Source organism: Barbus barbus, assembly GCF_936440315.1.
Source record: "Barbus barbus genome assembly, chromosome: 1".
Taxonomy (NCBI): Eukaryota; Metazoa; Chordata; class Actinopteri; order Cypriniformes; family Cyprinidae; genus Barbus; species Barbus barbus.
The window spans coordinates 12,192,140-12,206,659 of record NC_136729.1 but is presented as its reverse complement, the minus strand read 5'-3'; the positions used below and the strand labels follow the sequence as shown (position 1 = coordinate 12,206,659).

The window sequence follows — 14,520 nt, the reverse complement described above, 5'->3', positions numbered from 1 at the left end:
ATTTTTCAGGATTCTTTAATTAATAGCTAGAACATTTATATATAACTATATAAATCTTTACTTTCACTTTTGATCAATGTAATGCATCCTTGCAGAATAAAAGTGTTTCTTTCAAGAAGTAAAATAAAATCTTACTGACCCCAAACTGTTGGGCATTAGTGTAGTACAGGGGCATTTTGAAGTGAAGTGACACACTGCCAAGTATGGTGACCCATACTCGGAATTTGTGCTCTGCATTTAACCCATCCAACGTGCACACACACAGCAGTGAACACACACACACACACACACACACCGTGAACACACACCCGGAGCAGTGGGCAGCCATTTATGCTGCGGCGCCCGGGGAGCAGTCGGGGGTTCAGTGCCTTGCTCAAGGGCACCTCAGTCGTGGTATTGAGGGTGGAGAGAGCGCTGGACATTCACTCCCCCCACCTACAATTCCTGCCGGCCCGAGACTCGAACCCGCAACCTTTGGATTACGAGTCCGACTCTCTAACCATTAGGCCACAACTTCCCCTATCCTATAGGATATGTGAACAATGTTCTGTGGTGAGCTTTATGTACCAAAAAAAAAGAGAGATCTGTGTGTTCTGTTCTAAGAAAAGTTCTCTGTTCTTTCCTTTTAGAATCACTTTCAATCATAATTCCAATTGGATTTATGATTTAAGATGAAACCAAAAGCTTCTTAAATTATTTGAATGAGATCAGATGAATAATCAGTCATTAATTAAAAATATTAACAAGTAATTTTGTCAGGAAAAAAAAGGTCACCATGGTATACTTCCCATATATGTACATCTGATTATTTTAGTAAATCAGGTCGTTTTTGATTGGTGCAGGCTCATAACCAAATAGTTGCCCCACGTGGAGAGTGTGTGAGAGAGGAACAGTAAACCGTGTGTGTGTGCGTGTGTGTGTGTGTGTGTGTGTGTGTGTGTGTGTGTGTGCGTGTGCGTGTTTATGTGGTTTATGAGGACACAAATTTGTATAATGACATGGGTATGCCAGAGGTATTACAATATGAAGGTGGTTTATGAGGACACTGCCTATGTCCCCGTAATTCAAAAGGCTTAAAAAACATACTAAATGGTGTTTTTTTGAAAATCTAAAATTGCACAAAGTCTCCTGTGAGGGCTAAGTTTAGGTGTAGGGTTGGTGTAGGGCAATAGCACACACAGTTTGTTCAGTATAAAAACCATTACGCCTATGGAGAGTCCCCATAAACCACAAAAACCAACGCGTGTGTGTGTGAGAGTGTGTGTGTGAGTGCGCGCGCACCGGGGCAGCGGACATCCCTCCCTCACGCCTCGACGCCTACTGGCTGATAGGGTGCGCGAGGATGAGAGATGGACAGCGCGAGACAGGAGCGACAGCAATAACAGGAAACTCGGTGGCGCTTTTAACGCTGATACTGCCGGTGACCAGCGGACACCTCGACGAGACCGAAATATAACACGACAGGACAGCGACCGACCGGGGATGCTTTCTGACTGACGGTTTTGTAAGTTTCAGATATTTTTCTGTACCTTTTTTTTTTTTTTTTTTTTTTTTTTTTTTACCTTTTGTGACCTGTGCGTATTTGTTTGTCCTTGTCAAACGCGCCTCATCAGTTTATCTGTTAATGAATCTGCGACACGAGCGCGCGGAGTTTACAAATGTCCGCTCTGCACCGGTATTATCCGTCTCCACAACGAGAAGAAAACTTTGATGTGAACTCTGCGATATTATTTACGGCGAGTTGGTTAGTGTGTCAGTAATGAACGCAAATCAATTTCTATCATTTATCCGTGAGGGATTTTTTTCACGGCAGTTAAACGGCTTTATATTCCAGCAGTAATCCGATGACATCTGTGGCATTTGTGCCAATGAGGAAAAGGCATAAGCGTCAGTTTAGGAGAGTAATTTCTATTAATCTGATTTTAGGATAGAATCTGATTTTAGGAGTTTTTCTCTATCTATCTATCTATCTATCTATCTATCTATCTATCTATCTATCTATCTATCTATCTATCTATAAACAAAACTCTGTTTAGTACTACAAGGTATGAATTAAGTTAAAATGCAAATTTAGAGCTTTGGGACTATAGTAATCTCATTAAAATATTTACTGTCTCACCATCCATGCATTTGTGTTGTGCTGAGTATGTGTGTGGGAGAGGGAGAGAGAATGAAGGATGAGAGCAATAGAGTCAACAGTCTGAACAAACACAGGGTACAGCTGTCAGCGGATAGATAACGCACACATGCAGAGAGGAAAAAAAGAGCCGATGATGATGCTGATAACAATGAGAGGATTATGAACAATTTTTAAACCTGTCCAAATAGCTGCATATTTTTTTGTCTACGATTATGCATTTATTATTCTCTTTAAAGATCCTGAAACCAGATCAGAACGGAAAAGGGGGCTATGGATTCCCCTTCGGATCGATTTCATCAGCAGCCTTCCCAGATGTGTCCCTTTGAACTGTATCGCAGCCTGCCAGATTCCAACCCCTCAAGCCACCGATTTTCCCCCGGCAGCCTCTCTTCCCACCCGCTCTTCTCCCCTCTCATGCACCCCAACAGCGTGTCCCAAAGGTGGGGTAGTTTACGACAGCGCCAAGGCTTGTTCCCTGGGCTTCTGGTAGATGATGATGTAAGTGAGGAGGATGTGTTTGGGAAAAGAGAGTTTGCCGTTGGGGCTATGGCATCTTCGCAGCGCTGTCCTGGAGAACGGGGGCAAGGTTCGGCTCCCGAGCCTGGCGATTGGGGGCAGGATTTTGCAAGAGTTAAGAGACTCAGGATGGACTCGGCAGCTAGAAGCAAAGAAGAAACGAGGAGAGAAGGGAAGAGGGGGAGGAAGGGTACTGCTTCAGTTAGAATGGACGAGAGGAAGGCAGCAGAACAAGGGAACAGGAGGGAAAGCAGGGAAGGTAGGAAGCGACAGCGGCAAGAACTGAAACTCCAGCTGGAGGAAACCAGAGGGAAACTTCTTGAACTCCAACGCAAGGTGTGGAAAGTGTACGGAGGGCAGGCGGATGACGAGGAAGAACAAGAGAATGGGGCGATCAATCTCGATGAGGTTGCGGAGATGTTTTCCGACAGCGATGATCCGCTCATTGGCAGTGGATTTTCTCCTCCGCGCTGTTCCTCTAAGAAACCCAATGAAACCAATGGGAATGCCGGGATGTTTCCAGAGACCTCCGTGGACCTGGATTTGGAGTTAAATGGCGATCAGGTGTGGCTGGGATGCAGCCTGGTCAGAGGTGAGTGGGAGAGCGCAGAAGGAGGGCAGAAGTTTGCTCAAGCTCTAAAACAAGAGCTAGCAAATGTTGTGGCTCAAGTTATCGACAGAGTTGTCCGCCTCTATGCCGAAACCGACCCCTTGGCAGTCATATCCACCACCGTTCCTCAAGAAACCAGCATGACGTTGGATCTAAACCCAGACCGGAGGCCGAGAACTCATGCGGCAGAGCAGGTGGAAGCATTACCACTTGTCACAAAGAGTCCTCAAGACAAGAGGGCCCTTATTGCTCAGAGTATACACAAGGACCTTCTCCTCCCTCAAGCCAATCCCAGCCTCGCTCCACTACCCCAGCCTCCTCTCCCAGCTCTTTTACCCCCTAGGAGCAAAGAGCACTTCCTGCCCTCCTATGCCCCAGACAACCCCGTTCCCCTGCCCCTTCTTCATTACACCATGCAGAATTTCTTTACCCGCTCCCTCTCCAGTTTGCCTCTTCATAAGGACTGCCTGTCTGAGTCTTTCATGGACTTCCGTTCACACAACTCTGCGTTCCCACCCCTCCCGTTGCTGGGCCAGCTAGACCCCTCTCCGTCGGATAGAGCGAGGGAAGTAGTAATGAGAGGAGGCGGAGCAGGAGTGGTGGATGGAGGAGATGGAGCACTCTATCTTGCTGCTGGGTCAATATCCTTTTATAAATGCTGTGAAAATAGATACACATGTATAAATATATATACACTACTGTGCAAAAGTTTAGGATCACTAAGATTTTTTTTAAAGATATTAATAGTTATATTCAGCATGGATGTTTTAAATTGACAGTGAAGACATTTATAATGTCACACAATATTTCAAATAAATTCCGTTCTTTTGAATCATCTATTCATCAAGGAATCCTGAAGAAAAACAATTCACGGTTTTCACAAAAATATTAAGCAGCACAACTGTTTTCAACACTAATAATAATAAGAAATGTTTCTTAAGTAGCAAATCGGCATTAGAATGATTTCTGATGGATCATGTGACACTGAGGACTGGCGTAATATCTGCTAAATATTCTGCTATGTCATTACAGCAACAAATAAAATAGAAAACAGTTATTTTAAGTTGCAATAATATTTCACAATATTACAGTTTTCCCAGTATGTTTGGTTAAATAGCCATGGTGAGCATGAGACATTTACTTAAAAATTCATTAAAAAAAATATTGCAGTCCCCTAACATTTGAATGGTAGAATACATTTATTTGTTTGTTTGTATCAAACGTTCCTTAACCATCTACACTCTCAGGAAGGTCTCTCTCCAAGCCACCTGAAGAAAGCCAAACTCTTGTTCTTCTACACACGGTACCCCAGCTCCAGCACACTCAAGACATATTTCCCTGATGTCAAAGTGAGCATCATTCATATCCTGGATACAAAATCGTATAGCTGTGTATGCATAACATGCACAAAATATATGGGCTAATGACTTATTGAATGAATTTACGCTGACCTATATACAGCAGTGTGGCATGGTTTCCTTTTGAAACACTTTGGCTCAATTAGAACAGTGAGAAAATGTTCCTGCATTTATAATAAATGAATATCTATGGAACTTTTTATTGAAATTGTGTATTATATTAAAGCTGTATTGGTGTCTTTTATGTTAAACTTCACACAGTGTCTTAAAATGTGCTTACAATCATTATATGCCATCTTTGGAATGCTGCCGGAATTAACTTGCCGTTTCTGTTTTTCCTGTGTTCCTCTCTACACAGTTCAATCGCTGTGTCACCTCCCAGCTGATTAAGTGGTTCAGTAACTTCCGGGAGTTCTTCTATATCCAGATGGAGCGCTTTGCCCGTCAGGCAGCCAGAGAGGGGCTTGCATCTGCCAGGGAAAGAGCACTCCGCCTGGGCAGAGACACTGAGCTCTACCGCATTCTCAACATGCACTACAATAAGAGCAATGATTACCAGGTCAGTGTGTGCATGTGCATGTGTGTAAAGGCTCGAGTGGTGCATGTAACTGTTTAATTGTGTATAAACATCATGTGCGTTTTCTAGGTTCCAGAGAGGTTTGTGGAGGTATCTGAGGTGGCCCTGAGGGAGTTTTTCTCTGCCATACAGAATGGTCGGGATGCTGATCCATGCTGGAAGAAGGCCATTTACAAGATCATCTGTAAATTAGACAGCCCAGTGCCTGACAGCTTCTGTCTGCCCGGCTGCCCCACGGACTCTTACCGGATGGGTTAAATAGAGTTTATCACACACACACATGCACAGCCTCATAAAAACACTGTGCACAGATTTATATCATACGTGTGCACAGAACAGTTAACAATTTTAATTAATGGCTAAGAACTAAGAAAATTCAAAACTGTGCTGTAAAGATTGAGAACGTTGAATAAGTGGTTTATTATCATCATCACAATGCTCTAAAGTATTAGTTGTTTAAACATTATCTGACTGATAATTCTACTTTAGTCCAGCATTATTCCAGTAGGCACTGAAAAGCATTCTGCTTTGGAAATGGAAAAAAATGTTCTCATTTTATTTGCTGTTATATTAATGCTTATTAATTTATCTGAAAATGCAGGCCTGGTTGGCTTATGATTTTTTATATTACTTGTTACTTGTTATGTAATGTTGCTGAGTTTCTGTGAACCTGTGGTCTCGTGTAATAAAATAAGTCAAACACTCCTTGCTGTCAGTCAATGCTACAATTTAGTGCTAAAAGCATATTGTAAAATGCATATGCAGCCTTACATGACATATTACTGTAGGCCGAGTACACTAAACAACATGAACATTTCATAAGCTCTACTGTGGGAGAGAGAGTAAAGAGACCCTGGCTCTCAAACGATGAAACTGACAGTTACCCTGAAGCTAAACCCAAACACCTGACAGCAGTGGAATGCAGTCAATACAGATTATCAATACTAGATTTGTATAGTTTTACATTCAAGATTGGTTGACTAATTGTTGGACGTGTAAGGGCTTTTTTGCTGCGTGGAGTGATCTTGACTGAAACTAAAAATTAATTTACAAGTGAAAAGGTCTTGGTATAATCATAGTTAATCTAGTTAGAAGCAGGTAAAACACTCAAAATAATTTTGTATTGACTAAAATAAGGTGGTATGGTCATTATCATAATTGTAACCTATTTTAATGCTATACTTAAGAGGAACGCAAGGGAATGTGGTTGGATCACATGATTGTTGTTAGCTCATGAGTGTGTCTGTGCGCCGCCGCGGCTGATTAAAGACAGTGCGGAGTTCTTATGGCGCTGCTGAGGCCTCTGCTGCTGCTGGAGCTGCTGTTATACGCCAGCTGTTTTATCTGCGGGATCATCACAGCCGCCTCTGTTACAATCTCACAGGTATCTGCTGCTTGTTATTTCACATGGAAAACTATAGCAGACTTCACCTTGGTGTTACACGGCGCTTTGCGCTCGGAAACACGGCAAAATGCATGTTTCAAACTGTAATAACGTTGAATAAAAACTTGTTTCCAGTATTACAGCTATTTTTTTTTGCGCAGTTCATTGCAGGAAATGCTTTTTGGTGTTTTTCCTTCGACATGTGAAATCGTAACTTTCTCTCTGGAGTTATTTTGTGTTTGCACTCTCACGAGTTGCTCTCAGAATCGTCGGAGTCATGTGACTTAAGAAAGTTAGATTAGGAATGCTTTTAAAAATGATTTAAAAGCGTCGAGTGTATGTATCCATGCTGAACTAATACGTTTTTAAAAGTAAAACCCGGAAGTGAAGAGAAACTGATAGCGTGACAGGAGAAGCAACTAAACATAAGCTTCCATTTCTGTCACTCTCTTCACTTTTTGTCTGTCATGTGACCATCTTAGAATCTGCTTATTAAAGCCCAAATGAGCAGAAAAAGAGTGTAAAATTAAAGTGTTTGAAGGCTCCTCAGTCAGGTTTCATCCTGCTAGCTCAGGGAAAAGAATGAAGGAGTGGGGAAAAAATATCAGTACAGATATTGTCCACCAAGAATGATGGTCTTTATAGTACTGTGTTTTACTTGTCACATGATTTCTGAAAGCTGACACTCAAACACCAGAAGCACACCAAATCTGCAAAACCATCCACCAATTCTCTGCCTTTGACTCAGTTTTCAACACTATTTGCAAAACACAACACAATTCTCTATGCAACATACAAAAATAAATAAACAGGAATTAATATTATGGCAAAGGTGTTTGTTTTTGAGGTGTGTTTGTGATATTTTGAATGCAGTTCTTCATTTTGCAAGAGATGTGAGGCATTTTTCATTTTGTGTGTGCAATTCTTGGATTTGTGTGTAAAGTTTTGAAAAAGAGGTGAAGTTTTGAAAATGTAAGTCGTTGAAAAAAACTGTAATAAAGTATACTTCTGATGTATTTTATTTTAAAGCATTAGAGGCACAAATTCCATGTTTTTTTGATACAACATAAACTATTATCTAACACATTAAACATGAAAAGTATCTACCGTAGTTTGAAATTCCCAAATATCTGTATTCCACCCCTTAATTTTGACTTTGAGGTAGGCCTATTGAACATTCAATTAACCTACCAAATTCAAAACAATATCATAATTTGACAATTTATTAAGTTGATATTCGGTGCATTATTTTTAAGTAACATAATTTGGACTTTCCTAGCATAATGTGAAGTAATCTCATTACCCTTTCTAGCCTTTATGATTTTTTTTTTAAATTAATTGTGTACAGAAAAAAGGTAAACCCCATAGAAAATGAATAAAAAATTTAAACGGCTCTTTTTTTCCCCTTTACTTTTAGCTGTTTGTTGTACCTCATTCATGAGAAGTGTTTACTTTGGTCATAAGATGCATGTTTATAACAGTTTTATCTTTCTTTTTTCACTTAAACAGGGCAGTTTTGATGGGAAGTGCATGCTGTACGGTTCAGTTCATCTGAACTCTTCATTCATCGGTGTGCTTTCATCCAGTTCTCCTTCCCTTTGTTACTTTGTGTCAGCCATCTCAGTGTGTGTGGCCATCTTCTGCTTTTCTCTCACTCTCTACTGGATCTACATGGCCTGTGTTGACGGCGAGGTGAAAAGGTATGTCCAGGAATACAGTAAATCACGTGCTAGTGAGTTTGGTTGAGGAATGAGAACAGAGGTTATCTGAAGGTACCTCTGTTTCCTGTTATGCCATGAATGGAACCATAAACGGACATGATGCAAACTCATAAAAATAAGCTGTTAGTTAGTATTTAGATATGTGACATTGGGGTCAGTAAGATTTTTTAAAAAGAAATGTATACTTGTATTTAAGTAACGATGCATTAAATTGATCAAAAGTGATGGAAATGACTTAAATAATGTTACAAAAAATACAATTTTAGATGAATTTTTTTTTTCAGATTTGGTATTAATAAGAAATGTTTTTTAAATGCCAAATCAGCACATTAGAATGATTTCTGAAGGAAATCAAAATATAAAATATATTAAAATAGAAAACACATTTAAAACTGTAATAATATTTCACTGTTACTGTTTTTACTGTAGTTTAATCAAATAAATGCAGCCTTGGTGAGCAAAAATATTAATACCAATATTAAAATATTGGTGACCTCAAACAGTTAAATGGTAGTGTGTGTGTATATATCTTTATAACAAGCTGTTAATACATTATGATCTAAACAAAATGATAAAAATCCTCTCAATGCACCATTATTAAATGTAGGGAAAAAAATTAATTTCAAATTCAGTAAGAGATGTTAAAGCAGTCCTTGTACTCTCAGGATGTAAAACATTGATATGATGAAGTGTTTTTCATTAACTTCTGAATACTCAGAAAAATAAACTCTGTTTAAACACATTAAGATAAAAAAAAATTATTAATGGCAACATATTTTTTCTAAAATGTAATGCAAACATTGTGCAATATTGTCTTATATCAGAGAGAAATTATGGATGAATGTTACTCTTGGCTTGTCTGGAGTCTTCCTCTTCTTCCTCTTGGTGACGGGATGCATCCTGAAAATCGGCCGAGACCGACTGTGTGACTCAGTGACTCAAACAGTGAGAAATATAAACAGGTGAGTGTGAGCGAGAGACCTCTGTAATAGCTTTTGATTAGTGCTGGCAGATAGTATTGACCATGATGACAACCATAAATGACTTGTAGGTTTTGTGCATTTGCAGGTGTGAAGAAGCACAAAATAAGCCTTGGATGAGCCCTATAAGTGGGAGTCAGTTCTACTCCAGACTACACAGTGCAGAGGTACTGTAGCTACAAACCTTGATCACAAACACATTGAGATACTATAATAGCACTATTAACTTAAAAATGGTATGTATATATGTATGTGTGTGTATATTCAAATTTTATTTAGCTTTTTGAAAAAAAAAGCTATATATATTAGCTTTTTTTTCAAAAAGTAAAAAAAAATCTTAATATTGTAACAGAATTATTACAATTTAATTTTCTATTGTAATGATTTGAAATGAGAAATGTTTCGGCAACTAGCTAGAAAAAATGATAGCAGCCATTACTTTAGAGTTACATAATCCCTCAGAAATCATTCTAATATAATTTATGAGGTACAAAAAATAGCAAAACAAAACCTAAAACGTGAAATTTGATACATGGCAATTAAAAAAATAAGATCATATTATATAATGAAATTATTATATTTTATTTCATTATTTTAATTATTATAATTATTTTATTATGCGATGTCTGTAATTACAATGGCCCACAAAACATTTTTATTTTTAAGTTTGAGTTGAAATTTCAGGCATGGCAATTAAAAAAAATATGATCATTCCATATCATCAAATGATATGCATGATTTTAATGCAATGCCTTTAATTACAAAGTCCTAAAAATTTAAATATATTTTTTTTATAATTTTTTTTTTTCTCCCTAGCATCATATTTAAGAAACTTTTTTCCTCTCTCTCTCTCTCTCTCTCAGACAGCAGTATGGGTGAATTTCTTCTTTTGGTTGATCATAGCAGTTCTGGTCCTAGTCCAGCGTAACAAAGGGTCAGAAATCCAGTCAGAAGGAGAGGACACACCAGTGACCCCTTCTGAATCAGAGCCCTTCTTCAACCGCCCAGGACGTTCTTAGTGAAGAGAGAGACAGCTAATTTATGTCGCTCCACACTAAAACAGTCTTATGTGCTGCTTGAACACACTCACTCACACATATATACGCTCGCATTGACAATCGCACTGCTGGCTAGCAGTTGGGTAGCTGAGCCGAGAGGATTTTGGCAGCTTCAGTATACGGTCTTGATTTTGTTCACTAGGATTGCCAAGGGTTAGTTGCCATGGTTACTGATCTGTGGCTGGCAGCACAGACCTGGCAGGTGATAGTGTGTGGTTGCCAGATTGGTGGTGTGACCTGAACTGATTGAGACAACGCTTTATGTAAAGAGATCAAATCTGACAACATTGTCAGTGTTTTCATAAGCGTCAAAACAATATCAAAAATAAACTTGAGGAGTTCATACTCAAATCTTCAATAAAGGCTTTATATTTCTACACAATGACTCTCTGGCTAAAACATTTCATGAGTACATATGTCAATTCAAAGACTTTTGTAGAATAACAACCATTAAATTGAACCTAACTGACCTGGAGTCAAACCAAGTTAACCACTGTACTGTAACTTTTAACTTAAACCTGCTCTTTGTTAATGTACAACATTTTCGCCCTCTGCTGTCTATTTTATGAATTACTCCATAAATCCCATTAGACGTGCTCATGTGCCTATTTTGTGGGCCAGGAATCTCCCATAAGTGCCCCCCCCCCCCCTTAATTTCTCCTACTCATAGTCCTTGGTGTCCTTAACATGAGCAAAACTGCTTGAGAGTGTCTTTCTGAGAGTGTTTGCTATTAATCTTGTGCCCAGTAGAGATGTCATTTTTTTAATGGCTTTTTCCTGCACACAGCCACGGGAGGTAGGAGTGTGTGTGTGTGTGTGTGTTTGGGATGACAGGGACATAAATCCATAATTTGGCCTGTGATGGTATCCGCTTTCCATAGGCGAAGTGCCAAATCCATGGTGCTGCCCACAGCACTAAAGTCCTCAGAAACACAGTGTCCTTCCGCCCATCCCGGCAACACAGTGTCCAGGTCCAGTGTCCACTAAATGCTTCATCATCATCGAATCATTTCTTCTCCCCTTTTTCTGCAACTTTTTGTACATTTTCATTTAACTTGCTACTTTTGTTTTAGAACTGCTGGTTATGGATTATGCACTGATGTTTTTTATGAATACTAAATCTGTTGTATAACCCACTATGACAGAGTTTATCACTGTGTGAACATTTCAAAGCAATTAAATTCATCAACCAAGTGCTTATGGTCTCACTATGTCTATATATTAAAGATGCATGATGATGACTTTGATATTTTTAATGTAAAGATTTGATTTACTTTAAAATATTTTTCATACAATTTGAGGCAAGATGTAGTTTGTTTCTACATATTAACAGATTTGAAGATATTAATGCGATACATCACTTGGTCGCCAATGGATCCTTTGCAGTGAATGGGTGCCGTCAGAATAAGAGTAAAACAAAAACAAAAAACTGATAAAAGCATCACTAGTAATCCACACAACTCCAGTCCATCAATTAATATCTCGGAAAGCAGGACACTGCATGTTTGTATGAAACCTCTTAAATGGCCTGAGAGTAGATTTTAATATTTAGGTGAACTTTTCCTTTAATATTCACCATTAAATAGTGCAGGAAAGCTTGTACAGTTATTAGAGGACTGCATTGTTTTCTCTCAGTAAAACTTTATTTATATAATTAAATTATATAAATAACTTTTTTACATTGTACTCTTATTCTCGTACGTTGCTTTCTGGCAATTCTAAGCTGTATGTCCATTAAAATTGTACTCTTTCTTTAAAGCTGCTTGCTAAGTTTTCGGGTCTGTCTCTCACGGGCCTCGTAGGCGTGTTTTGTGTCCAGAAGCTCATCTAGTGTCCTTCGGAGGTGGGCCATGTCCAGCTGTGTGGCCTCACACTGTTCGCGCAAGCTTTGGGTCTCCTCGTGCAGCTCCACTGCAGCCACAGTCAGCTCTGTGCTGCGCTCCTTGCACTGTGTTTGTATTCGGACACCACTGAATCGGTCTGGGCCTTTACTATCTCAGTCATCATCTGGCAGAGAGAAAGAGGAGAGCATGGCCATGAGTGAAGACTGAAAATGAACTGAGGAATGAAGGAATGTCCTACAGGGGGTTAAAAATTTTGATGTCTTTTGAAAAATGTATCGTGCTTACCAAGACTGTATTTATTTAATCTAAAATAAAATAAAGGCAATAGCAAAGTTTATTTTTTTCTGATGAACACAAGATATTTTGAAGAATGTGAATCACCAAACAGTTGCTGGTGGTAGCCACTGACTTAGAACAGAATAGAATATACTTAATTGTCACATTTCTGGAAAATTCCATAGTATTGAAAAAAAAAATGCTATTGAAGTCAAAGGCTACCATAAACTTTGGTCACCCACATTATTTCTGTGTGTGTATGTGTTCGTGTTCAACAGAAGAAACTCATTCAGGTTTTGAACAACAGGAGGGTGAGTTAATGACAATTATAATTTTTGGGTGTACTATCCCTTTAAGATAAAACTTTGGTGGTTATAAAATATATAGGCCTATATATTTTGTAAAATCATTTTTAGACATATATTCACTTGTCTACTTCTAAATTTTGACCAAAAATTTAGATGACTCGTTTTTCTTGTGCATCAAATACATTCTACATCTGCTAAACTCAAAAGCTGCGTCCCAAAGTATGGATGATTTATAGTGCTTGCCAAGGACGGTCATTAAATGCATAGCAGACATGAGTCGAGCATTTACACTCGGTCAAAGTGAAAATGCGTTTTACAGTTGAACGCAGACAGCTCAAAAACGCAAATTACATTCCACATTAATCAGATGAGGTACCAGACTTACCAGACTTCCTTCTGTCTTGGTCATGCAGTTTTCTGCTTGCTGTCTCTGAGTGATTCAGCGTGACTGTTAAATCCGTGATTTTCTCAAACGAGTGGCTTATATCTACTTCACCTCAAATGAAATACGACAGGATTATGAGAGAGACAGGCACAGACTGAGAGAGGCATTTTCATAACATGATTCTATTTACAATTTGTGTTCCTTTTGAATGTAAAGTAGACTATAAGGACTAAAAGAGAAAAGTTCTTACAAATAAATATTAATCCCGAGCTATTAGGAAACATGTAATAGCAGCACTATAATACAAACTGTGCTCAATTCAGATTGGTTTATCGATGGCGTTTCGTTATCACTGCTGTTGTTCCAGGTATGTTGACCTCCACAAACTTTAACACAGTCTTTATGAAGTAATATTGGACCTAAGGGGGACTTAGACTTAAAAACATTAAACGTAATCGGTGACATAAGAAAGCAGCTCTACAGACAAGGGCTAAACACACAGGTAAAACCTGTAGACATGTCTGGATAGCATATTAACATTAGAAATTGTGGGAGGCACTGCAATGAAAAGGTCAATATACATTTGACTTGACCCTCCAGTTGCAGTGTGATGAATGAATCGCAAGCATGTTTTCATTGTTTGATCAGTCAGTCAAAATACATTCTTACACAACAAATTATGAAATAAGCCGTTAAGTTTTCAAAATGATACCTAGACACCAAACTGATAATGTCATGGCACAAATAAGATTTCAAATCAAGCAGTTTATTATGTACCATCAGTATTATGTTGATCATGATCATCATTTGTGACAATCCTTATTTTCAGCCTGCCCTCCAACACAAACACTTACATACCTCGTTTCATAACTCCAAGCCAATTCACTGTAAAACATCATTCAGGCAAACCTGTTTGAGGCATAACAGCAATATTTTGCTCGCTTACCTAGTAATTTTGGGGAGGGACAAATGTAAATCTCCTGTTTATTTAAACAGAACAAATGAAACATTCTGTATCATACAAACATCTTAGTGAAATTAGCTACATCTGAAATGTCATTGTCACAAAAAGGAAAGTATTGCTTTTTGCTTTTGATGCTACCATTAAATATTAAAGGGTTCTTATGTAAATCTCAAAAGGGTAGTTGTGTAAAAAAAAAAACACACCAAACATACATATAGACAGTTGATTTCAAGACTGCCTGAACCTTCTGCAACTTAAATCTAAAAATAACTCTTGTCCTCCATCTAAACTCCAGAAGACAGTTGTGCATCCAACTGAACAATTACGATTTCTAGAAATTCAAGTATTCCGGGAATCCAGGTTTCCACCATCTGGGTATCAACAAGAGGCGAATGGATG

The 14,520-nt window shown here is 38.6% G+C and overlaps 2 protein-coding genes across 2 annotated transcripts; both read left to right on the top strand.

Moving 5' to 3' along the window:
• The first annotated feature begins 1,319 nt into the window (after window positions 1-1,319).
• On the top strand, window positions 1,320-5,906 carry prox3 (prospero homeobox 3). The gene is made up of 5 exons (XM_079418048.1): window positions 1,320-1,504; window positions 2,377-3,907; window positions 4,508-4,615; window positions 4,983-5,183; window positions 5,271-5,906. Exons 2-5 carry the CDS (start codon window positions 2,411-2,413, stop codon window positions 5,457-5,459), a joined length of 1,995 nt encoding a protein of 664 aa, XP_079274174.1. The 5' UTR covers window positions 1,320-1,504; window positions 2,377-2,410; the 3' UTR covers window positions 5,460-5,906.
• Window positions 5,907-6,410: 504 nt separating this feature from the next.
• LOC306872413 (transmembrane protein 179B-like) lies at window positions 6,411-11,538 on the top strand. Its single transcript, XM_079420945.1, has 5 exons — window positions 6,411-6,585; window positions 8,095-8,285; window positions 9,131-9,268; window positions 9,375-9,453; window positions 10,150-11,538. The coding sequence occupies exons 1-5, from the start codon at window positions 6,487-6,489 to the stop codon at window positions 10,303-10,305; spliced, it is 663 nt and encodes a 220-aa protein (XP_079277071.1). The 5' UTR covers window positions 6,411-6,486; the 3' UTR covers window positions 10,306-11,538.
• Window positions 11,539-14,520: the final 2,982 nt, after the last annotated feature.